The sequence below is a fragment of the Crassostrea angulata genome, unplaced genomic scaffold (assembly GCF_025612915.1).
Source record: "Crassostrea angulata isolate pt1a10 unplaced genomic scaffold, ASM2561291v2 HiC_scaffold_153, whole genome shotgun sequence".
Lineage (NCBI taxonomy): Eukaryota > Metazoa > Mollusca > Bivalvia > Ostreida > Ostreidae > Magallana > Magallana angulata.
Genome location: NW_026441708.1, coordinates 129,882 through 157,605, shown reverse-complemented (window position 1 = coordinate 157,605; position 27,724 = coordinate 129,882). Strand labels below are relative to the sequence as shown.

The following is a 27,724-nucleotide window of genomic DNA, read 5'->3' as shown; positions in this document are numbered from 1 at the left end:
AGATTCAAAAATTTGATTATAATTTACATGTGTCTAGAATAAAATGTGTTGCTTGGACTGGACTGGGGCTCTACACATTTATTAGACTTAAATTCAAGATAATTAGGGGTAGGGAGGTTATGTGGTTTCAACCATATTAAGACCACATTGATTTTTGTGAGGAGAAAAGCTCCATATAAAGTTATCAAGAACATTCAAATTCTTAAGCTAAAATTCATTGATAGTGTAATTTGTTTTATTTCTTCCCTCTTTTTCCGTGTCTTAATTTTTCCATGTCTTTTTTCTTCTTTTTCTTCTGTCTTTATCCTTATCTTTTTCCTCATCATCAGGTAAGAGACGCTGCCATTTTTGTTTCATTTCTTCCCTCTTTTGCCTTCTCAGATTAATGATCTTAGTTCTGATTTTATGAACTCTTTCCCCCTTTTGATAATCTTTCAGAACCTCTGGATATTTTCTAAGAAAATCTTGTATTTTCTTTCCCACTGCAATAATAAACAAGATGTAATTATAATTGGGGCAATTATGAAGGCTCCTGAACAAAGTGGGGCCATCATTGGGGGTACCCTAGGGATATGGCCCAAATGTGTCAAACTCAATATATAAAAAAAGCTATAGTACTTGATTATTTCCAGTTCGAGAACGTTTAAATGTGCCCCAGGGGTCATATCCTATATATCATTTTCTGTTTCAAGGAGACCAAGACCACCCCAAGACTCATGACATACATACAGCTTGATGCACCTTGACACAAGGAACAAGAATATACAGGGGAAAAGGGTAGGGATCTCAACTGTTCTTAAGATTGTGGGCACTTCCTGTTTCAGGGAGGTCAAGACTACCCCTGGGGCTCATGACATACATACCTTTTCATTTGCCTAAACACAAGGAACAAGAATATATATGGTTTAGGGGTGGGGAATTGGGGATGAAAAATGTGGTTGCTCAACCCCAAATGAAAATCAAAGTACTGAAGGTAGTGACTGGAGTTGTTTTTATTCATATTAGAGATTTCATAAAGAACAAGACTTGACAGAATGAGGAATCTATTTCTTTCATATTACACAAAACAATTACAGAAAACATAGAAAAATCAATAAAGGTTTCTGTTTTTCTAGCAAACCATTTTTGGTTTAAGAAATGGATATTAACATGCTGTACAGATAACATGACTGAGATATCTTCACTGAAAGTAGATTTTTTTTGTTTATTTTACATTTAATATATAACATATGTAAGTTTACCTACTAGTAAACTCATTTCATTTGAAACTTTAAAAAAATATCAATGTTTATGTACTTATGGTGACGACTGGAAAGTATGAAAACTCAAGAAAAATAACTTAATCACATCTACATACATACGTTTATTATCCCACAAAGTTTAGATGTTCAAGTTTTTACCGTTTTTGAGACCTGGAGGGAACAAAGTTTTTTGACTCAGGACCAGACAAAGACGAATGGAAGCGATTTCTTAAAAATATGAAACAATGCCCAGAGGTATTTTTATTGTCAATCGCTTCTATAAATTTTAAGAAAACAAGCGAAAAAAATAATAACGCTTGTTGCGAGCAACAAGAGGTCTTCCGTTTGAATAAACATTAAATAGGCTATTGGGACAGTTTCTTTCATTTCTCAACACTTTCTCAAATTCCAGTAAGCCTCTCTAAGGATTTCAACAGACATATCTTAAGATTAGAAAAGGGCTCTGTTGCTGTGATTTTTGATAAAATTCAAACAAAACTTTTTAAAAATTAATCATTTTAGGGAAAACATTTTGAATCGAAACACAATTAAGGAAGAAAAAAGAGTGACGGCACTTGGGGATTGAACCCGGGTCGCCTGGACAAAAGTCTACCACTTTAACTTGGATCAATTTTAGAACAAAAATACATATACTGCATTCAGTAAAGCGTCTGTATCGTAACGTGGCAAAAAAATATTTAAAAACAAGAAAAGTTGAAAAATAAATGGTTTCTACTTTCTTCCGGTGACATCGGGAAGTGAGGGCGGACGTTCGGATGTGCGAAGTGCACTGCAGCTGAACAATAACAATCATCACTGAAATTTTGAGAAACAGAGAGAGAAGCTAAGCTAAGCGAAGTAAGATTACTGAATTCAAAATCCAATAATATTCCCCAAAATTTACTGACATTGTCTGACATATAGCATTGAATCATGATTTTTTGAAGAATACAGTCTCATAACTGCAGCAGTGTGTGCATACAAATTGAGTAAAGCTTGTTAATTTTTTAAGAACACCGATTATGCTTTTATCTTCATAATAATAATGTGTCAGGCTAGGAATATGGAAACTGTTTAAAAGACGTCGTTTTTTTTTTCTTTTGTTAAAAAAACTATCAAAAATTTGTGTAGATTTTTTGCAATTCATCATTGAAGAAGGGGCACCAGAAAGTAGTTACAGCACATCATCCTTCTATTGGTAAAGAATTAGCGTCAATCATTGAATTATAACCAAGATACATAACTTGGTTTGAGTCATGTTTTTGTTCACATGAGTTAATTACATTCAACTTAAGATTTTTAAACTTTGTATTTCCTATTCAACATAGCTGCATTTAAATATAAACGAACTAAAGCATTACCTACGCTTTGTGTACAAACATACAGTAGAATTGTGCGCAAAGCTCTATATCTTGCTTATAACTTGAAGCTTGACTCTCAGGTTAGTAAACAGAAATTTTACAGACGGATAGACAGACGGACGACGGACAAAATGTGATCAGAATAGCTTACTTGAACATTCAGCATGAGCAAAATTAAAAAGTTGAAAAATTAATTTTTTTTAAATTAACTTCCAGTGAAAACTGGAATTGACAGTAGACGGAAGTCTTGACCGAGGTTTTAACCCACCAGAATTGGGTGGGAGACTCCTGCAAAATGGCCTGAAAATCAAAAATCTCCCGCATCCGACCAATCTCCCCCATTGGAGACTAAATTCTCCTACACCCACATTGGTCTTCCCCATACCCCTTTCCCTCCTAACTTCTAAATCTTTAATACATGCAAATTTCAACAACAACCGAGTTTGTTTTTGTGATTTTGGCCTTAAAAAGCTGCTATATAGCTTGGATATATCAAAATCCATTGAAGTACTGTCTACCTTTATCATAGTGTGTCATGTTTTTATCTAGTTCACTTTTAACGAATACTTCCGGTTTTGACTAAAATCAGTAGCGTATTTTGTAATGCATCCGCCTTAAATTAAAAAAAAAAAAAAGCTTTAAATGTTCAGATTTTACTCTGAAACACCAAATAAAACAATAAACAGTCAGTGGTGTCACTGAAGAAGTGCACAGGTAAAGTACCCAAGCCACATACAGTGAGCTGTGATTAATGTGGAATAACACACCTGGAAAAAGTCAATTAAATTAACATTAAATTATCTGATTATGAAAGATTTAATCATAAATAAAGTGTACATATGTCAAATAAGCCAAAAATTTCAAGTTTGGGGATAAAAAATGAATATCTAAAAAATTCAATAGTAAGTAACAACAAAAGCCCCTTCGGGATTCGAACTCAGAATGTACGGATCACAAGCCCGACACACAAAAGCTTTTATAAGGCGAATGAATAAAAAGTTTTTAAGCATATATGATTTACAATATTGATGATGAAAGAAGTGATTTCATTAGTTACCAGTGTAACAAACTAAAATTCGTTTTGTATAATTATAATTCTCCTTGGTTCACCTTTTCGGTTTATCCTTTGGAGAGCCCCTTGTTTTAATACTTTGACCCTTGGTTACCGTGGTAACATATCAATCCTGTGGGGAGCCCCTCGTTGATACCTTAAATAGTTGGTAAAAGTATGCACGGGTAGTACCCGGGAACATCAGCCGATAGACGTGGTCGTCATCCCGTCTAGTGCTCAGGGGCCTGTTTTAGAAAAACATCAGGTATTTAAACAACCCATTTTTGTACGTTTTAACCACACGTGTTTGAATAGGTTTTCGGTAGTATGTTTTTCTTTTTGTTTATTTTATTAGGGTCTTTTCTGCCTTGTTTTGCTGTAAATTTCCCCGTCCCTACAGAACGTCAATACCTGTCAGGGAAGGAGGGTTCTTGGGTGCTGAAATATTTCCGGCTCCTGTATTTATGAGTAGCCGTTTCCATTTTCATGGGATAATTTATAGAGACCGCTGTTCTACAGTGAGTGAGTGAACTACGGCGGCCCTTTCGACACATCTCTAAAACTACTTATGAATTTATACCTGAGGGTGATCCTCGCAGTTTTACCAATTTATAATCGTCAATGCAGATACGTGCTTTAACTTAACATTGTGAAAGTTTGATATTTATATAATTTGTGTCATTTGAAAACTTATATTCTGTTTATTGAGTTTATTGAAAGAAACCTCCAATCAGCGTGGACGAGGCCATGGGTTATTTACATTTCCAAGGAAAACTTGCGTCTAATGAAGCCTCGATAGACCCGTGCAGCATGTGAACTTTCTACATGTACTTCAACTTAGTTCTGGTGGTTGCCGATATACCTAAGCCTGACTGTAACCACGTGTTCACCTGAGGGTTCTTAAACACCACGTGCACCGGAACCGGGCTGACTATATAGACTTTTCCTTCATTTCATTATTTAATTTGTATATTTTTGTTTGTTTGGTTTTTTCTCGTTGAATTTTCTGTTGAATTTTATTTTATTTTGTTATTAAATATTTTGTTAAAAATTTCATACTTGTTCTGTTGATTTATGTAAGTTCATCAGGATGCATAATCACACATCCTCACAAATGGTGGCAGCGGTGGGATGCATCTGAGCTTGCATAAATCAAAAGATTTTCTTGTTTTTGCATGTTAGAAATTTTGACTTTGATATTTCTTATTTTTGTATGTTTCAGTGCATAAACTTTCACAATGTCACATATGCCGAAATGGATGACCGAGCTTATCGCGAAAGGGTCAAGCGTCAAGGACTGTTTAGAGGTGTGGCGTCAGGAGCAGGAGGCAATGAGAGCTGAGAGAGAGTCTGCTAGGGCTGAAAGAGAGGCAGTGAGGGCAGAGAAAGAAGCTGAGCGAGAACTTGAGAAAGTAAGGTTAGCTCATGAAAGAGAGGAGCGTCAAGCTAAGAGAGACAGAGATAAGTGGGAGGCTGAGAAAGAGATTAAGTTGAAAGAGTTAGCTCTTAAAGAAAGAGAGTTAGAAACTGGTCCCTCCCCTCAGAGTGTTCAAACTCCTAGTGTAAAGTTGCCCAAATTTGAAGAAGGTCAAGACCCTGATGTTTTTCTAAAATCATTTGAGAAAATAGCGGGCTTACAAAAGTGGGATAAATCTCAATGGGCGGTTCGTTTAGTCCCCATGCTATCGGGTAAAGCTCTTGAGGCCTATTCTAGATTGTCAGATGAGGAGAGTGATAATTACGATGCTATTAAAACTGCTATTCTGAAAAGGTATGAATTGACTTCAGAGGCTTATCGGGATAAGTTTAGGAAGTGTAGACAGTTCAGTGATGAGTCATTTAAAGATTTTGTTGTTCGTGCAGAAAGGTTCTTTCACCATTGGTGTGATAGGGAGGATATTGGGTCAGACTTTGAATTGTTGTTTGATTTGATTTTGAGAGAACAGGTGATAGGAAGTTGTTCAAATGATTTGCAATTGTGGGTTCGTGAGCATACTCCAAAGTCTATCAAAGATGTTATAACTTTGTCGGAGTCATTTCAGGTTGCACATAAAGGCAGTAATGCAGGTGGTGGACGAGGTAACGCAGGGGAAAAGCCGGGTCCCAGACCAAATAAGTTTGTTTCAGGTCAGTTCCAAAGGGGTAAGCAGGTCTCGCCATCAGAGCAAAGTAAAACATGTTACAAGTGTAACCGGGTAGGACATATTGCGCCAAATTGTCCTTTGCGTAGTACATATCAGTCGAAACCTCCTTTTAATCAAAACCAAGGGAATCAAAAGTCGAAAGAGCGGTTTGGTTTGTGTCTTGATGAAAATATGATAGTTTCTGATCAGGGTGATGGTGTTCATGAGAATAAGATGGTTGTTAAGTTGTCTGGCGTATCAGCTACTGATGAGTCTAGTCTTGAAACATGTTGTGAATCGGGTCTAGATTTGGTAAGTGGGGAAGTTGGTGAAAAAGTTGTCTCAGTTTTGAGGGACACTGGATGTTCCACTGTGTTTGTTAATAGTAAGTTGGTTTCAGATGATGAAAAAACGGGGAGAACAAAAGTAATTACTTTGGCCGATGGTACAAGGAGAACTTGCAGTGAGGCGATAGTAAGTGTGAAAACGCCATACATTTCAGGTAAGGTGCACGCGCTATGTCTTGACTCACCTTTTGCTGATGTAATTATTGGCAACAATGTAAGCATTGTAGTACCGAAAGAGGCAGCACCTTTGACCATGATTGAGACTGCAGAAACAGTGGATGAAAAAGAATGTGGAGTTGTTCAAACTAGATCAGAGACAAGGAAACAGGAGGATGCAAAGAAACCAAAGCTGGATGATTTGAAAGAAGTGGACACAGAACATGAAGGTATGTGGTGTAATAGAGAGAAATTGATCGAGCATCAGAAAACTGACGACAGCTTGAAATCGGTGTTAGAGATGGCCCAAAATGGTCCACATGAAGGAAAGTCTTATTTCATCCTGAAAAATGATTTACTGTATAGAGTTTTTGACTCAGACTCTGGCGAACAGGTATTCCAGATTGTTGCTCCAAAGAATCTGCGCAGTAGTATTATGTCATTAGCTCACGACACGCCACTGGCTGGACATCTTGGAAACAAGAAAACAAGAGAAAGAATTATGAGAAACTTCTTTTGGCCAGGTATGTATATAGATATATCTCGGTATTGTAAGTCATGCTCTATTTGTCAAAAGGGGACGCAAAGAGGGAGAACGCCAAAAGCGAAATTGGTGCCAATTCCAAAGATCGATGTTCCATTTTCCAGAGTAGCGATTGATTTTGTGGGCCCATTACCGATGACAGAAAAGAAAAACAGGTATATTCTGGTATGTATGGATTATGCCACTCGATTTCCAGAGGCTTTTCCGATGAAAAATCAAGACGCAGAAAGTGTGGCAAATGCGCTGATAGAAATGTTCTCAAGGGTAGGTTTTCCTAAAGAAATTTTATCAGATCAGGGGACAAATTTTATGTCATCTCTCATATCAGAACTCTGCAAAATGCTCAAGGTCCGTAAGCTGTCAACTACCCCTTATCATCCCCAAGCAAACGGGCTAGTAGAACGATTTAATGGGACTCTTAAACAGATGTTGAAAGCATATGCAGTTGTAGAGCCATTAAAATGGGATGTTCATTTACCATATGTACTTTTTGCCTATAGAGAGGTCCCGAACGAATCAACAGGTTTTACTCCATTTGAACTTCTTTATGCCAGACATGTCAGAGGCCCCCTGGACATATTAAAGGAGCAGTGGGAAGAACCAACCGAGGAACAAACGTCAGTTTTAAGTTACCTGATGGAAACCCGAGAACGGATGGAGACAGTACGTAAAATGGTTACAGATATGGAATCTCTAGCAAAGAAGAATCAGAAAAGATACTATGATAAAAACGCCAGAAACAGAAATTTTGAAGTAGGTCAAAAAGTTTTAGTTTTGTTGCCTACAAGCACTTCGAAACTATTGGCGCAGTGGAAAGGTCCGTATGAGGTGACACAAAAAGTAAGTCCTGTTGATTTCAAAGTGAGGTTGTCCAAAAGCAAAGAGACTGTTTACCATGTGAATATGCTGAAGGAATGGTTCGAGAGAGAGCCGGAGGAAAACAGTAAGTCTGAAATTATGGCATGTTTGAATGTTATTTCTAGTTTAGCCAATGACGACGTTCAGATAGCAGACGACGTGGTGTCAGATAGAGTTCCGACCCTACAACAGACAGAATCAGCAACTAACGTACAGTATTCAACAAACCTGACTGCAGAGCAAATGGATCAGATTCAGAGGTTAGTTGAAGAATTTGGTGATATTTTTACAGATGTCCCCAAGAGAACGCATTTGATGAAACATTCATTGAAAACTTCTACGGAGGTGCCAATTCAGATGAAACCATATCCGATCCCCTATGCATTACAAGACAAAGTGAAGCGTGAGTTACAGCAAATGATGGACCTTGGTATCATTGAGGAAACGGACAGTCCGTATTCAGCACCAGTCGTCCTCATCAAGAAGAAAGACAACTCGCTGAGATTCTGCGTTGACTTCCGGGAGTTGAATAAGATTACGGTATTTGATCCTAGACCAATGCCTAGAATAGATGCTATTTTGAATAAGATCAGCAAAGCTAAATTCATCAGCAAATTAGACCTCACAAAAGGATATTGGCAAGTACCATTAGACGATGACGCTAAGCGTAAAAGTGCATTTGTAACACCATTTGGACATTTCAGTTTTACAGTTATGCCATTCGGAATGGTGAACGCACCGGCTACTTTTGTTAGACTGGTAAGCAAAGTTCTTACAGGGCTGGAGGATTTCACGGAGGCATTCATTGATGATATTGGTATTTATAGCAACACCTGGGAAGAACATCTTGAACATCTGGGGACAGTGTTCGAAGCCTTGAGAAAAGCAAACTTAGCAGCTCGACCGGCAAAATGTGAGTTTGGTTTTAATGAACTTTGTTTTCTTGGTCATACCATAGGGAGTGGGAAAATAAAACCGATGATGTCGAAAGTAGAAGCCATACAAAACTTTCCGATTCCAACTACAAAGAAAAAGGTAAAGTCTTTTCTAGGTATGATTGGGTTCTACCGGAAATTTATTCCAAACTTTGCCACAGTAGCACTTCCGCTTACAGACCTGACGAGAAAGAGAACGCCCAACAAGATCAAATGGACAGACGACCTTGATCACTCCTTCAAAGAGTTGAAAGGTAAGTTACTATCAGAACCAGTTCTTCGAAGTCCAGACTTTAGCAGATCATTTATTTTGCGCACAGACGCAAGCGCACACGGTGCAGGCGCAGTACTAGAGCAAGAGTTTGAAGATGGTAAGCATCCAATTTGTTTTTTAAGCAAAAAGTTCAGTCCTGCTGAGAGAAATTATGCTGTGGTAGAAAAAGAGTGCCTAGCTATTGTGTGGGCGGTTCAGAGTCTCAGGGTGTATTTAGAAGGTAAACCATTTGAAATCGAGACTGATCATGCACCATTGCAGTGGTTACAGAGGTCAAAGCTATCTAATCAAAGATTGTTACGATGGAGTCTTCTTTTGCAGGAGTTTGTGTTCTCGATTAGGTATATTCGTGGTACACAGAATTCAGTTGCAGACTCTTTGTCAAGAATGTGTTCGGATGATGCGATTGACTAATTATATGCTATAGCTTTGTGTCTGGATAAATATGGATTTATATAATGCATTTGTATATAGTTTGCGTTTGTTTATTTTCAATTTTAGTTTGTTGGTTTGGGTGGACTAAATGTTGTTTAGTCTTATAAGAGGGAGGTATGTAACAAACTAAAATTCGTTTTGTATAATTATAATTCTCCTTGGTTCACCTTTTCGGTTTATCCTTTGGAGAGCCCCTTGTTTTAATACTTTGACCCTTGGTTACCGTGGTAACATATCAATCCTGTGGGGAGCCCCTCGTTGATACCTTAAATAGTTGGTAAAAGTATGCACGGGTAGTACCCGGGAACATCAGCCGATAGACGTGGTCGTCATCCCGTCTAGTGCTCAGGGGCCTGTTTTAGAAAAACATCAGGTATTTAAACAACCCATTTTTGTACGTTTTAACCACACGTGTTTGAATAGGTTTTCGGTAGTATGTTTTTCTTTTTGTTTATTTTATTAGGGTCTTTTCTGCCTTGTTTTGCTGTAAATTTCCCCGTCCCTACAGAACGTCAATACCTGTCAGGGAAGGAGGGTTCTTGGGTGCTGAAATATTTCCGGCTCCTGTATTTATGAGTAGCCGTTTCCATTTTCATGGGATAATTTATAGAGACCGCTGTTCTACAGTGAGTGAGTGAACTACGGAGGCCCTTTCGACACATCTCTAAAACTACTTATGAATTTATACCTGAGGGTGATCCTCGCAGTTTTACCAATTTATAATCGTCAATGCAGATACGTGCTTTAACTTAACATTGTGAAAGTTTGATATTTATATAATTTGTGTCATTTGAAAACTTATATTCTGTTTATTGAGTTTATTGAAAGAAACCTCCAATCAGCGTGGACGAGGCCATGGGTTATTTACATTTCCAAGGAAAACTTGCGTCTAATGAAGCCTCGATAGACCCGTGCAGCATGTGAACTTTCTACATGTACTTCAACTTAGTTCTGGTGGTTGCCGATATACCTAAGCCTGACTGTAACCACGTGTTCACCTGAGGGTTCTTAAACACCACGTGCACCGGAACCGGGCTGACTATATAGACTTTTCCTTCATTTCATTATTTAATTTGTATATTTTTGTTTGTTTGGTTTTTTCTCGTTGAATTTTCTGTTGAATTTTATTTTATTTTGTTATTAAATATTTTGTTAAAAATTTCATACTTGTTCTGTTGATTTATGTAAGTTCATCAGGATGCATAATCACACATCCTCACAACCAGACATGTCAATATTATCTTGAAGTTTGTGAAGACAAAGAAGCTATGCAGTTTTAACGATGACTGAATATTTCTTTTAACTTGGCCATATCAGTAAACTTGACTTGCAGTTTATTGCACTGCATGATTTGTGATAAGCATGTAAACATTATTTAAAGAATATACAATTTCCTACTAGTTCTTATTTATCTCATATGTTAAAGTTTGCCATCTTAGCCTATTTTTACTGAACAAAGGCAATTATTGTTAATTTTTGCTCAAAAAAAAAAAAGAAGCTTAATCCACTTAATCGAAAATGCATGTAAACCTTTTTATTGCATGCATTGATATAACTCAATTTCAAAAGTCTTTTATACTTTATTTGATATTGTTTATTACTAATCAGAAACCTTTATTACATGTGTACATATAAAATATGCAAGAACAAGAGGCCCACGGGCCACATCGCTCACCTGAGGACAAATAGGTATGATAAAATCAGCTTAATGGAGTCATAATACAAACTATCTGGACAATGTACAATAATACATGTAGATCCTGTATAAATAAAATCCAGTTTTCCCTGGATATTCTTATGTTTATAATCATTAATCCCTTTTCTAACACTATGATTTTTATATAATAGTCATATCATATGTTGAGTATTGCAGTTCTCAAAAAGATCCTTAACAATAGTTTATATATGGGATATAAACATACATCAAACTCTGAACCTTCTCGTGAGGCCAAAGAATTGTCCTGGGGCCAAAGTCTTAACAATTATGAAGAATCATCTGGCTGATTAGTTTCTGAGAAGATTTTTAAAGATTTACCCTATATATTCCTTTGATAAACTTTGACCCCCCCCCATTGTGGCCCCACCCTACCCCTGGGGATCATGATTTTCACAACTTTGAATCTACACTACCTGAGGATGCTTTCACACAAGTTTCAGCTTTCCTGGCCAATTAGTTTCTGAGAAGAAGATTTTTAAAGATTTACTCTGTTTATTCCTATGTAAAACATTGACCTCCAATTGTGGCCCAAACCTACCCCCAGGGGTCATGATTTTCACAACTTTGAATCTACACTACCTGAGGATGCTTCCACACAAGTTTCAGCTTTCCTGGCTCATTAATTTCTGAGAAGAAGATTTTTAAAGATTTACTCTATATATTCATTTGTTAAACTTTTACCCCCCATTGTGGCCCAACCCTCAGGTGAGCTAAAAAGGTTAAGTTTACAATACAATAAGTTGTTAAAGTTGGTTTCTGGAAGAACAGACTTTGAAAATTTTCTTAATAAATATTGACAAATTTTTTACTTTTTTAATCTTTAGTTTTTAAGATCTGTGTACAAACATAGAATTGTGAGCAAATCTCTGTATCTTGCTTATAATTCGAAGCTTAACACTCAAATATGGTTAATAGTAAATAAAAATTGTAAACAATTAAACACAACATGCACTACGTGACTGTATAACAAATAAAGAACACTATTTATTTTATCGAAATGAATCATATATATACATATATGCCTACATATTTCCGTCAGCGATATAAAACCCTATTTAAACTGAATAAACTTGAGAAAATGCCGAGCATCTCAACAAAACCTATTGCAGTAATCTACCATTACGCAAAAGATAATGCCGAATTACCGATAGAATGAATTGTATTTCAGTACCCCTACATCAGATTTTGCTTAATTTACACAGGTAAACAGTTTAGTGTTTGATTTACCGAAGTCTCTGTTTGATTTGATACGTAAAAATCACGAAATACAGACGATAGTTTCCAGGTTACAAAGCATAAATAATGAAAACGAAACGAAAATCAGAACAAGCTAATACCAACGTCATGTGTGCAAACTGTCAACGCATTGAAATATTTAGCCTCAATTTACTTTTTTCGATTTACCAAAATCGGCACCAATATATTTTGCATGTTTCAAAATTTCCCTTCATACGCGAACTGTTGCACAACAAGCAAATTCATCATAGTCAGATCGACCCTTTTTCGTATAATGGCATGGCTGCTTTAAACAAAGAACCTCGTTTCAGAAGTATGGAATACGAGTCTTGGTAAAATGGGTATGCAAACCCGGGCCATGGCAAAATAAAAGCCGGGGCAAATCGGCAATCATCTATTCCAAATACACATTATTTTGCAGCAATATTCACAGCGAATACAAATATACAAGTCCATCAAATATCCTGAAATTTTAATGAGATTGGCAGATTAATAACTGCCAATCTTTTGTTTTGCCCAGGTCAAGTCTTGCCTACCCATTTTACCGGATGCCGAACCCGAGGCTATTAAACTGATTGAAACACGCCTTTCCTATATTATTATTTTTGTAATAACTCAGATTTGAAACAGAAGTACCCCTTAATTTCCGCAATTTATATTTTCCTTCCCATAAGGATAATTTATGCTAAACTACGTTGAATTTGCCTCGGTGGTTCTTGAGAAGAAGATTTTTAAAAATGCACCCCCCTTTTTCTACAGTTTCAAGGTTTTCTCCGCTTTGAATACAGATAGGACTTTTATTTCTGCAATATATATTCGCCCTCCCATAAGGATGCTTTGTGCCAAATTTGGTTGAAATTGGATAAGCGGTTTTAGAGAAGAAGTTCAAAATGTAAAAAGTTTACAGACGGACGGACGGACGGACAGACGGACGATGGACAAAATGTGATCAGAATAGCTCACTTGAGCTTTCAGCTCAGGTGAGCTAAAAAGGCCGTGCACAATTCTACTGCTTTTAGAATCCAACTCACCTCTCAAGGTTCCTTCGTTTCCAGTACCAGGTGAATCCTCTATTTCCATTTGGAAGAAGGAGTAAACCGCTTTATCTTCTTCCAAGGACCATACATGTCTGAGACGTTTGACTTTCTTGATTGAACCTTCAATAAGAATAGTTCCAGACCTATAGTTTTTAAACAATCTATTTTTCCATCAGAAAATTGTATATTTTTTAAAATGCAATCACAAGATGGTGATTAATAAATAAATAGTGTTTATTTGTGTAGTTTCTCAATACTTACCCATACCCTTAAGTGCGTTTCTTTCTTCTTTAGTAATTTCTTCACCTTCAAATGTATTTTCATCTTCACTATCTTGAGGTGAAGAACTAGGTTCCAAATATTCTGAACCATTCAGACTTTCTTCATGAAAATCTGAACTATGCTCTTCAAATGTTTTTTTCCTAGGTGGTGCTAAAAACTAAATATTAGAATTTAAATTTAATTAATTGAATGTTAGGAAGAACAAAATGGAACAATTGCTACATAGTATTACACATTCACTTTGCAGATAAATCTTCTCAAAACTGATTAACGTATATTTGCATATAACAATTTTCTTTTGCTCTGAGTATTTACAAACAGATACACTATGACTACAGGAAGATCAGCAATAATTATGATTTAATTAAAAATCATTTACTTAACGTCCTATTATGCCGTAAATGGTTTGCATACTGATGGACACTTTAAAAAAAGACCGCTCATTTTATGACTTGATAAACAGCATACAGACGTTTCTTCACAATGTTTATTTTACAATGATCAATTAATTGGATTAAATATCAGTTAAATAATTACTGCTGTTGCTTACGTTATTACTTTTAAACAAATTTAATATACAATGTACACATCATGCATACTGTGGTTTCATTACCGTATTTTTCGGGGCATACGCCGATGTGGGGCATAAGCCGAATTGCTCATTTTTAGACAAAATTCAGAAAAAATCCTTAGACTGGCCGATTTGGGGGATTGGCCGAATTTCAATCGAAGATTACTATAGTGAAAGTATGACCGCTGATAAAGAAAGCCATTGCCGGTATAAACACTCTCAGTAATATCAATATAGAAAGTTAAAAGAGTAATTATAATTATTTAATTAGCTTAAACATATATATTTTTAGCAATTTTAAAAAATAGAACAATCTGGCTCATTCACGTCTGTGTTTTGTGGATGATTGATCTCTTCCGTATTTGTCGGTATAGTTCACATAATATAATTTTATTGCAACACCTACCCCCATGAACTTGTTTAATATACTATGTATACTATGTTTCTAAACATTTTGTATTTCATTGATAACAGCTACATTTAATTTTCATTTGATCAAGTTATACTTTGAAAGCTATACGTAAAATACTGGGTATGGCGTCCATTATCTCAAACACGTGGTTTCATTTTCAAATAGAGTTATCTTCCGTAATCATTAATAATGAGAAATGGAAATACCCTGAAAAATATTTAAACTATGTTTTTTTCTTTAAATTACTTAAGAAGTGACTTGTCGTTTTACAAGAAAGTTGTATTCCTAACAAACACAGTTAATGCAACAAAGTGTAACGGTTGGTCTGAGGTATACACTACGCTATCATTTATTGTGCCCACAGGCTGTGTCTAAGACACGGGTTTCACACCTTTGTATACACACAACACCAGAATACCATTATTTCAACTAACAGGAGATTAATTGTAATTAATTAAGACCACTGATTCCTACAAACACTGCCATGAAAGAATCACAAAAATCAAGATGATGCAATTTATTACCATGAATCAACGAGCATTAAAACATTCTAAAAGCACTACATGTTCACATCATAACATTTTATAAAAAAAAGTTCAACAGCACAACGTTCTAATTGCTTGTACAGCACTAGTTCACAGAATTCACAGTCACTTTACACGTTCTTCAATCCTCATCGGCTGAAAATCCCTCGAAGTCGGATTCTTCGCTGTCGCTGTGGAAGAGGGCTGCGAGCGCCAGGGGGAGGTCATCAGCTGACTTGGCAGGGGCTGGCGGTGGAAGCTCGTCAGGTAGTGGGGCGTCGACGATATTAGCTTTGATGAAGCCGTTGATGATGGCTGTGTCGGGGACGGCGTTCCAAGCTTGTAGTACCCACTGGCAGACAGTGCTGTAAGATGCCCGTCTCATCCGGCCTGTTGCAGTAAAGCTTTTCTCCCCCGTCGTCATCCAGTTTTCCCAGATAACTCGCAGTTCCGCCTTGAAGCATCGGTTGACAGATATATCAAGGGGCTGTAGTAACTTGGTAAGACCGCCAGGGATAACTGCCGGGACACTGCCAGTAGCACGGATGCGATGTTTTGTGACGTCACTGATGTGCGCCCTCATCGAGTCTAGCACCAGGAGGCTCTTCGACTGCCGGAAGAATCCACCAGGACGCTTCACGAAACATCTGGCCAGCCACAAGTCCATCACGTCATTGTCCATCCAGCCTTTCTCGTTCTGGTGGACAACTATGCCGGGTGGGAACTTCTCTTTTATTGCCATCTTCCGCTTGAAGATGACCATGGGGGGTAGTTTTTTACCGCTGGCTGTGCAACCCAGTACAACGGTAAAGCTGGCTTTCTCATGACCAGTTGTACGAATGGTGACGCTGCTGGCTCCTTGGGCGTTGATTGTTCTGTTCATGGGGATGTCAAATGTTAAAGGAACTTCGTCCATGTTGATGATGTGGTCGCTGCCTAAGTTGAACTTCTTAGTCTGCTCTGCGACAAAGGCTTGAAATGCGGCAATTTTTTCTTTGTGATCCTCTGGAAGGGCCTGGGACAGGGTGGTGCGTTGTCTGATGGCGAGATTCTTTTTCTTCATAAACCGGAAACACCAGGAGACTGTGCCTTGGAAATTTGTAATGTTCATCTCTTCTGCCATCGCTACCGCTTTCAGTCGTAGTTGAACGGTGTTCAGGGCACGGCAGGCTGCTCTCTGCTCCATGACGAACGTTTCAAGCTTGTCTTCTAGATCTGGCCAGTGTGGTGCGTGTCTGCGGAAGGCTTTCTGGGACTTCTTTGTCTGTCGTAGGGCATCTTTCTGTTTCCTCCAGGATCGGATGTTCTTCTCGTGAACGCCAAATTTTCTTTGGGCTGCCAGGTTCCCTCCGTTTTCTTCTGCATACTCTATAACTTGCAGCTTGAATCCAGCGGTGTAAGATCTTCTTGACTGTACTGGGGGCATGGTGACTGTGATACCCCGATGGCAGTGTGCCCCCCTTTTTAAACGATTCTGCGGATTGAAATTTCCTCCACTGTCCCCACTGTCAAAACACCGGAGATGTAATGATTGATTCCTTTGTTTTTTTATCCCCCTTGCTGATTGGTTAAAACAAAAACATGTAAAATTGTATTTGATTGATTGTTTGTTTTATAAACGATAATTTAATTGGACTTTCATTTTGTTCATTGTTTAATACCAATAGCTGGAGAAAAAAACGTTTTAAGACTACGGTAAATCATAAACATGTACAATTAAACATTTATATGTACCTGTCTTCTTAACTATTTGATATCAAGAATTTCAATTATATAAAATAGATATTACTATCTGCTCCAACTATAAGTACAAGAGCAATTTTTAAACAATTTATGATTAGATCATTACATACCGGTAACTATTGTTTATTGTTCATAGTACTGAATGCACTGATTTCAGCTTCACCTTATTGCCGGTTGATTTGAATTATGATATACGGTGTCCAATCTTTTGATGTCATTCTTAAATCTCTATTCTTAATTTCACTTTTTCACTTTAAAACCAAACTGCACACATTCATAATACCGGGGATTGCAATATTCGTTATATCACAGTCTTCCGTAATATTACTTTCTACACGGTTTCGATTTCTGTTTTTAGTATGCAACAATAGTTTCCTCGTTTCATACACGAGCGATTTCGGATTAGTTTATATAATGAAACATGGATATGGAAAAAAGACATTCTTTTGATTTTGGATTGTAAAGAAAATATAGCGTATATTTTATTGAATCGTAAGGAAAATATCGCGTATATTTTATTATTTATTATGTTACATATTAACGAAAATTATCAACGAGACAACTATCGAACAATAGAAAAAAACAACCTCTCATAATAAATGATGGATAAAAGCAGTGGATTTGGGATTTTACTGTCTGATTTTTTAACTTTGGGACTACGATAAGCCGATATGGGGGATAGGCCGAATCTCGTGCATCGGTGAAAAAAATACCGGCGTATGCCCCGAAAAATACGGTAATATTCAAGGGTATCAAATTTCGTGGTTAAAGTCAAAATCAGTTTCAAGGATACGTAAATTCGTGGTAAATGAATCCTATCAATACAAAATGTTAGTAGAAATTTCACTTCAATGAACATTTATTTTCATGGATAAACTTAACAACGAAATCCACGAAAATTGGTATTCAACGAATATTAATGAAACCACAGTATTTAACTTTTAAAATATTTCGTCTTTTTGGGGATGCGCATAATGCTAGGTTACAACAGGATTTTTCTCAACATGATATAGATCCACACAAAGTATGCTACACACGAGACTTTACGGTAGTCTGAAATCTTTGATTCAAACTGGCATTGTCATGACTGTTTTTTTTTTTTTGAAAACAGGCTTATTTTCGAGCCATTTTCAGTGCAAGAAAGAGGAAGCTTATTTTCAAAACTGGCATTTTATTAAATCAGGCTTATTTTTAAAGGTTTTAGGGTATATAACCAAATGTGACCTTGAACTTTCCCCAATGTCCCTAGGTCAAAAACATGACTATTTCTTACAGGTAGGTTTGAACTCTGAAGTAGAAACTGGCAGACATACAGACGGACAGACAGAGGAATACAGGCTGAAGACAAACAGATGGACAGAGACAAGATGGTTCCTATATACTCCCCAAAACTTATTTGTGTGTATGTGTGTGGAGGGGGGGGGGGGGGGAGAGGGGGAAGAGAGTAATTTTTTGTTTTTTCCGTTAAACAGCAAAAAAAGTTCCAACACTCACTTCTTCTGGTATTTCGTCTCTCACTTCTTCTGGTGTTTCAACTCTCATTTCTTCTGGTGTTTCAGTACTCACTCCTTGACCAGAAGCATATTCTGCTTTTCGCTTCAATCCTGCAATATAATGAAAACCATATGTTTTGGGTGTAAGGGTGACCAATACTGATAACCAGTCAGAAAATAAATTAATAAAATTATTTTAAAAAAAACTTCATAGGGGCTAAAACCTACATAGAATATTTTAACAAGAATTTCTTTTAAAGGTCAGACTATGGATTGTTCGCATCTCGAAATATATAGTAAATTTCACTTAAAAGCTATCAGTATAAACCCCAGTATATTGACTCTTTGTTTTGTGTCCACGGGCTGGTAGGATTTTCGAAAAATTCAGCAGGATTTGAATTTTCTACTTATAGACATGCAGTTAAATGCTCTAACCCATTGCGCTTCACTGTAAGGTAACATTATTTTGGGGGAAAATTTTATATTCATACTTTATTGTTTATTTCAATAGGGAGTACATCACGATATGCAAGGTTACTGTACCACCTTAAGACTGAAATGCGTGCTTTACATACCGTAATGTCGCGTGTATGACACGCACTTTTTTCAGCCAAAATTTGATCAAAAGTGGGGGGTGTGTGTTGTACATAGGACACAAATTTTACCCCATTTTTTCAAGCCATGATTCTTGATACCATGGGAGTAGTGACTGTCGATATAGCGTGTTATGCAAGTTGTATGAGTGTATAGTATACTAAATGTACTGCATCAGAAATACGTTATTCTTAGTTTTTTTTCCCATGTATTGAAATATTTATCCTCTCTTAACACTATTTCTTGCATCAAACAAGTTTAAATATCGCCAGTGTATTCGCCATTACCTAAGCAGCTGCCTGTTGACTCGGCGTGTGATCAATGTTTGTTTGACAATTTCCGGTGTGCATGTACCTGTCTCGTGTCGGACTTCACAGAGTGTTTCCAAGTGCATGTAGATAAGATATTATTCTGATTTTATTAAACTTAATTACTTTGTGTCCAGTTATGCAGTTAAACGTTATTATACAAATATTGACTGGGGTTGAGGGCAACATTGATTATATTAGCCCCCGAGGGACGAAATATTGCCCGACGCGAAGCGAAAACACAGTCAACATTTGTTTTGTTATATGAAGAAACAAACCAAAATTTAAGAAAGTAATTGAAAACAGATCGCCATAATTTTCTCAGCTCAACAAAGAATTCACGAATTTAAATTTGTGCAAAGTTCATTTGCAAAATATCCTCAGCATCAAACGGTCACTGTTGATATTCCGCCGACCGAAAGAATGAAAATACAGATGTTCTACCTGTTTTTTTCTTCACAGTAATTCGCAAATCCTTATATCCGTTATGATAGCAAACTGTCGCATTGCGCGTCCGTTGTTTACTTGCCTTGACTGACTGTCTATTATGATGTCACCTTGTTTTGGAGTTGCGAAGAGTTATTTACGTCATTGTTTACGAATCAACAAATCAGAGGCGATTATTTGAAATAGAGGGAACGTTCTCTAGATATTATTCCTAGCCGGTCAATATCAAAAAAATATTTTTTCGGACGAGCTAATATTACAGTTATTGACTATTTGTCTATATGGAGTTATATAGTGAGAAAATACTACTGAATATATAAACAATGCTTAATATAGACTCTGCTAAAATTACATCAATCATTTGTATGACTTGATAATGACAATATAGGACATACATACGTTTCTTCACAATATTTATTTAAACAACAATCAAACGGTTTTACTATAATTAATTAAATAAATCATTTCTTTTGATGTTGTTTTGGTTTATATCTGCAAACAATATTACTTTTGAGCACTAAGCTCGGTTGCCGTTCTTTTCTATGTATGATGATCTTCAACTTCTCCGATGTTGTATAAGAAACTCTTTACGAAGTGTCAAATGATATTTGATAACGCCCATGTAAATCATGCCGTCCTTTTTAAGTAAAATTGTAAGAACTTTGACTCTAATATCGCTTGGGCCATGTTCCGATCATGAAATTACAGTCATTAATCTTGGGTTATAAATTATCATTAAACATCGATAGTTATTTGGGAAAATGGCAGCCGTCAATTTTCATCCTTTGTGCTATCTTCCGATCACAAAATTAAAGAAATTGCGTATGGATTATAAAAACCATCATGAAACATCGATAGTTTGGGGGGAAATGGCGGCCGTTGATTTCCCCTATTTTAAACATAACGCGATAAATATGAATTTTCCATTATATACCATTTCCTGAAACGATGTTTTAGTGATAGAACGAGGTAAGATCAATTATTTACACTGTGATTCACGTTATCAAGGCCATCAAAACTCCAAGCGTATATCCCATGCAATCACGCGAGAACTGTCATGGCTGCTGAAAAAGACGACTGGTAATCATGCTTGATGTGTTTTATCTGGTTTTGTCTAAAAGAAGTCAAATATAAAATCGAAATTGTTAGACCGAAGTCAGTCGCATTAAAAAATTAATTTTGCAGCATCACAGAGATCCTGTGGAATTGTAGCCCTCTCCAGTAAACATCAAATATAAATAATCGGATAGGGCTACATTATTGCAGCTATGCGATACTCGGACTACTTTAATCAATTGCCTTTGATAAAAAACAAGCAACCTGGACCAAAAACAGTAGAAATCCCATTCATAATGCACCATCAGAAAAAAAATCATCAATATGTAACACTTAATTTTATAACTTAAATGCTATGGTTGTATAACAATGTAAAAAATAGAGCAATTCTTCATTTAAATATTCAACCTTCTTCATTACTTTAATAACATTGTTTTTTTCAGTTTGAAGATATATCATAATGACATACCTTCTAGCATTTTCAAATTATTTTTGACTGCAAGCCAGGCACTTGAAGTAAAGTACTGCTTTGCCTTTTTTTGGAGATTTTTGTCAAGAAGTAGTGCCTTTTTTGATGTCAATTTTTTTACATCAACCGTGACTTCCTCTTCTTCTACTTTCTTGCTAAGATCAAGTAACTGAAAAGTTGAAACTTCCTCTGCCATCAGACCAAGAAATTCTGCAAAAAATAAAAAATGAGGCCCAGGGGCCACATCACTTACCTGAGCGACAATAGTCTTAATTAATCAAATCAGCATTACGGTATCAAAATTAAAATATCTTGACATTAAGTACAGTACAACTTGCTCCATTTTTTTTTTAAATATCTACTGATTTTTATCCACATATTTTTACAGTTAATTCCAAGCCCCTTTTGTTGTTTAAGTATTTGTAATAAGATTTTTCTCTATTATTACATCCCCCCTTTGTTGCCCCACTTTTCTCTAGGAAATGATTTGATAAGACTTTAATCTGCACAACCTGTGCTTTGACTGCTTTTTTGACTGAATACTTTTCAAGAAGATTTTTAAAGATTTTTTACTATATCGTCCTATGTAAAAATTTGACCCCCCCCCCCCCCCCCCCCCCCCCCGGTGGCCCAATCATATCCTGGAGATCATGATTTGAACAAATTTGAATCTACAGTATCTTAGGATGCTTCCTCACAAGTTTCTCTGACCAAATGGTTTAAGAGAAGAAGATTTTTAAAGATTTTCCCTATACATTCACATTTAACCTACCCCTGGGACCATGCTTAAACAAACTAAAATCAGCACTATCTGAAGATGCTTCAACTCAAATTTGAGCTTTTCTGGCAAAATAGTTTTTAGGCAGAAGATAAGAAGTAACGATTATTGCTATATATTTCTTTGTAAAACTTGAAAACCCTATTGTTGCCCAACCCTACCCCGGGGACCATGATTTGAATGAACTTGAATCTACACTACCTGAGGATGCCTCCACACACATTTAAGTTTTTCTGGCCTAATAGTTTATAAGAAGATTTTTAAAGATTTTATATTCCCATGTAAAATATATCCCCCATTGCTGTCCCACCCTACCCCCGGGGACAATGATTTAAACAAATTTGAACCTTCATTAACTGAGGATGCTTTCATTCAATACAGTTTTCTGGATTATAGTTTTCAGAAGATTTTTTAAAAATACCAAAAAAAATTAATAATTCTAAATGATCTCCCCTTTAAACAGGGTGTGGCCCTTCATCTGAACAAAGGTGAATCCCCTTCACCCAGTGATGCTTTGTGCCAAGTTCGGTTTAAATCGTCCAAGTGGTTCTGGAGAAGAAGATTGAAATGAGAAAAGTTTAAAACAACGACAATACCAACAACAATGACAGACAATTGACAAATTTTTATCAGAAAAGCTCACTTTAGCATAAAGCTCTGGTGAGCTAAAAAAAAAAAAAACCCCCCCCCCCCCAAAAAAAACAACATTTAAATTGTATTCGACAATGCACTTGGTTGTTCAAAAGATTACTTTAATATATTTTGGGCAGCTAATTTTCTTTATATTTTACACACAAAATAACTGAAAAGATTCTTTTAAAAATATTCACAAAAAAGCAGATCATTTCTCACAAAATTCTGTGTTAAAGAATAGTTTTTGTTTCATTGTTCCTAATTTTGTTTAAAAAAAAGAACAAAACTCAGCAAACCTTCTATTGCATCAATTTCTTCATCATTGACACCAGAGTCAATATTTCTATTTGGCAAATCAGCTTCATCTTAAAACAAAATTGAAATGGCAAATAATTTTGGGCAAACATGCTTTTACATTAAAAATCTTTCCTGCAAGAAACAGTTACTGTAAACCAACTTTAATTCACGTGAAAGAAAGTTTCAGAACTGCGAGAGCCTCGCCGTTGCAAATACTTCTCGCTGCTAACAGTACTTGTGGTATGGTTTTAATAACAACCCGGGTCTGGATATATTTTGGTTGCAAAAATTAGTCACATACCAATTTATCTCCAGTACGTCACGAAATAAAGTAATCACTAATAAAATTTGGTTTACAATAGCTAGTGTATTGCCCCTGCAAATTTGGCTACATTAAAATTTAGTGTGTTTAGTACTTCAAGTACATGCTCTGCAACTGTTGCAAAAAATCATTTGTTTTTTTTTACCTTGAACTTGCTTTTTTAATGTAGAGGAAACTTGTGTACATCACACCGATAATCTAAATAAATACCTTTAGAGAATGAATAAATCAATTACCTTCATTCATGGCATCCATTTGACCAAGAACTCTTCCAACATGTGTAATTTCTCTCACTGCAGGGGGGCATTGATAGATATTTTCATTAATAGTCTCAGAATGTCCCATGTGCTTATAAAATAAGTCACGGTCACGTGCTGCAACATCCAAAAGAGCATATTCTGTAGCAACATAATGCCTCATACTGGTAGCATTCATTCTTTTTTCCAGTCCTGCTTCCTGGCACATTCTATTTACACAATCCCAGCCAACTACATGGCCCATGGAATTCTTAGTATTTGGAAAAACAAAATTGTTGTTAGGGTTAATTCCTACTGCTCTCCTAACTTCAACATCAACTAAAACATTCAGTGCTTTTAAGCAGTCGGTTGGGATTATGACTGGGACAAGTTTTGCAATTTTGGAAGCATGGAGATAAGCTATTTTAGTATCACATAATAATTTTTTTTCAATGTCATCCTTAACAAAATCTATCCTGCTCTTATCTACCCATTTGTCACTTAAGGCATCTTCTAATTCAGAAATAACCATCCTACTTGGTTCTCCCCCTCTTCTTGCATTGAATAGAGTTAGTCTTGATACAAGAGCATCTCTTAACTGACAGAAGTCTGCATTTTCTAGCAAGCAATACCCATCTCCTGTCAGATCCTGGATAGTTTTCTTTGTGTGGTCTCGAAGTTTCACAATGTCAGATTTACTGGGAAGCTTGACGGGTGCCCTTAGTTCGGTAAGTCTTTTGGTAATTATAGATTCTTCTGCATTCTTGAAGAAGGATGACCATGATTTGCTGAGGACTACCATATAGTTTCCAAGATCAGCTGCTTTTTGATTTTCCTTTCTTTTCAGGTAGTATACATGCATAGCATCACACACATCTTTCACCAGGTACTTCAATGTTAGCTTTAGACCATTCTTAATTTTGTTGCTTTCTTTGTCTCTTGTCATGTTTCCAATAGCTTGCTTCAATTCCTCATAGTAATCTATATTAAACATCTCACTGCAACTTTCTACAACTTTCTGTTTTCTATCTGCCATAACACTTTTAAATTCTAAAAACAAATGAGCCAATCGTCTCAGCTTTGAATTTAATGACAGCCTTTTTTCAAACTTTTTACAGCTTCCCTGCATGTTTTCATAAAGAAAGTAACCGTAGTGTTTGATCCAATTATCATTTCGTATCAAATCTCCATAGTCAGAATCCCTGAAACTTTCCAAAACCTCTTCCTTAAAATCTGTGGTGAACTCCGAATCATCCACTAAGCTTCTTGTAGACAATGATACAGGTGTATTGGTAGATCCTTCAGCTCCAAGACATTTCCTTATATGTTTATAAATCTGTGATGTACTGAAAAACCCTTTGCATGTTGAACAAACCTTCAAACTCTTTTTTCCTTGGTTTCTTTCTCGGATAAGGTTGGTCATGTCCACATCACGAGACTTAAGCAACTGGTTGTTTGCCATAAAAATGCCCTCTTTTTTCATTGTGTCAAAGGCTCTGTCCCTGAGATCTTTGGGAAGCGTTAGGGCATGCTTCACTTTTTCTTCTGTTTTGTGTTTTGACTTGATATGTTCTGTTAGTCTGCCTTTCACTTGACCACAAAATGGACATGGTCTTTTTGGTCTTGATTTCCCTTCGTTTTTCTCTAAAATAGATGGTCCAACTTAGTTATCAATACAGCTAAATCAGCAAGGGAATTATAATTGATAAAACAAGAGGCCCATGGGCCACATCGCTCACCTGAGCAACAATGTGCATGATAAAATCAGCTTCATGGAGTCATAATAAAAATATCTGGACAATGTGGTATAATACATGTACATGTAGATCTGTATAAAAAAATCTGTTTCCCCCTGGATTTTCTTATGTTTATAATCAAGTTCCTTTTCTAACTGGATTATTTTATAGTCACATATCACATTCAGCATTGCAGTTCTCAAAAAAAACCTATAAACAATTGTTTAAATACAGATTATAAACCTACATCAAACTCTGAACCCCTTGTGAGGCAGAAAAATCATCATGGGGCCAAAGTTCAACCAATCTTAGACAAGTGAAAAGCTGTGAATGTGACAGCAGACCAAGTTTTCTTTTATGTAAACTGTAACCATAATCCATGTCAACCCTGAATTGATAAACACTACCTACTGTATCCAGTGAAAGGGAGAACCCTATGCAATATTTTGTCAAAAAATGAATAACCTCAAAAGCTGGTATTTTTTTCATAAAATATCAGAAATCAAAATCCTTGCAATATGCACACCTCTGATATATGTACAATTGATCTACAAACAACTTCCTATCTTGAAAACTGTAAGAGGAATTACCCATACAATGAGGGTACCCTTAATTTTGGCAGCCGCCCATTAACACACACACCATTTTTACCATTTTAATATCCGGATTTCTCCGTCGGAAAACCCAGTTAAAAATCAGTGATGTGTAAAAATGCTTGCATTTAAGTAAAAGCATATAATAACAATTCATCTTTTGTGAATAATAAAAATGTCTTCCTTTGTACAACTGGATTCCAAATGTGGCCCCACCTTACTCCTTAAGAATTTTATTTGAACAAATTTCTATCTACACTATCTGAAGTTGCTTTCACTAAAGTTACAGCTTTTCTAGACAAATGTTTTTTAGAAAAAGATTCAAAAATATTTTTATAAACCATATATAACGGGTATTTTCTGCGGTTGTTTATTTTCTGCGGTATTTTGCGGATAAGAAAAATCCGCAAAAATTCAAAACGTAAAATATTCTTTTTAAAAAATCACTAATTTTGACACTATTTAAGATACAAGCTATAATTTTCAAACGTGATCAGTCCGTTATTAGGGGGCTCTGTGTCGTATTTCACACCTAATTATCTCATGTTACCTGTGCGATATCAATTATAGCTGAACAGATATAAGGACTGTGTGTTTAGTCGAGTATGAAATAAAAATGATCTGAGAAAAGTTCACAAGCAGTATTTAGTACACTTGTACAACATTTGAGAGTTAGTTCTCATTCACCGTGAACACGGTAAGAATGTCGATTTTAAGATATGTAAAGCGCGGAAGTATTCTTCCAAATCCTAACGGACAGTTATCGGCAAGTTTATCCCCTAGATCGATCCAAGAGTGTAACACAAGGGTGTCTGAAGTTATGGATCAATCTACAACACCAAATTCGAGCAAAAAACGTGGTTCATATTCGACCTATTCACCCAGGGACCAAGCCATAATCGGGAACTACGCCGCTGAACATGGACCGGCCGCAGCTATGAGAAAATTCAAAGCCGATTATCCAGAACTAAAAGAGTCCACGACAAGATATTTTAAAGATTCATATAAACGCGAGCTTACAAACAGAAAAAGAATATTAGACTTTGATTGTTCTGAAGAGTGCCAAATCACAGAAATTCAAACTAAAAAACGTGGCTGTAAAACTCTATTGTCAGACAATATGGATCATCAAGTTCAGATTCATATTACTAACTTGCGAAAATCTGGGGGGGTAGTGAACACGGCAATAGTGCGTGCAGTGGGTATGGGCATTGTAATGTCTGAGGACAAGCAACTTCTCTCGCAGAATGGGGGCCCAATTACCCTTACAAAGACTTGGGCCTATTCTTTGTTACAACGAATGAACTTTGTTAAACGCCGCGGAAGCTGTACTGCTAAAACACACATTCCTGATGAAAAGTTTGACGCAATAAAAACAGAGTTTTTAATCAAAATTAAAACTGCCGTCACAGAAAATGACATTCCACCTGATCTTATTTATAACTGGGACCACACCGGCCTACACTATGTCCCTGTGTCAAACTGGACCATGGAAGTTCAGGGTTCTCAGAAGATCCCGATTGTTGGGCTAGACGACAAGCGCCAGATAACGGCAGTTTTTGCAGGTTTGTTTTGTTTTATCGGTTAATAATACCATGTAAGTGTTGTTCTCACAGCTCCACTGCCATATCAATGCACTCAAAGATTAGCTACGTAATTAATGACTGTATGATATAAAAAGAAAAGTGTCTTGATAATTATAATTGCCCCATTATTTAATTTGCAGGCACACTGACAGGGGAGTTTGTTCCTGCCCAGGTAGTTTACAAGGGGACAACTTCAGCTTGCCACCCAGCGTATGATTTTCCCCTGGCTTGGCATTTTACCCAGAGTCCAAACCACTGGGCCAACAGTACTACGCAAATGGAATATACCGCAAAAATCCTCATGCCTCACATTCAGCGTACAAAAAAGT

The 27,724-nt window shown here is 36.5% G+C and overlaps 1 protein-coding gene across 1 annotated transcript in view; it reads right to left on the bottom strand.

Annotated features, from left to right (window-relative positions):
• Positions 1–261: 261 nt before the first annotated feature.
• The window catches only part of LOC128169593 (uncharacterized), a 133,937-nt gene continuing 106,474 nt past the window's right edge, over positions 262–27,724 (bottom strand). Inside the window, exons 11-17 of the mRNA XM_052835707.1 lie at positions 23,481–25,124; positions 22,922–22,990; positions 21,215–21,424; positions 18,342–18,451; positions 13,577–13,754; positions 13,310–13,435; positions 262–482 (exon numbers count right to left, since the gene is read on the bottom strand). Coding sequence (XP_052691667.1) covers positions 262–482; positions 13,310–13,435; positions 13,577–13,754; positions 18,342–18,451; positions 21,215–21,424; positions 22,922–22,990; positions 23,481–25,124 — 2,558 coding nt within the window. The remainder of the gene's footprint in view (positions 483–13,309; positions 13,436–13,576; positions 13,755–18,341; positions 18,452–21,214; positions 21,425–22,921; positions 22,991–23,480; positions 25,125–27,724) is intronic.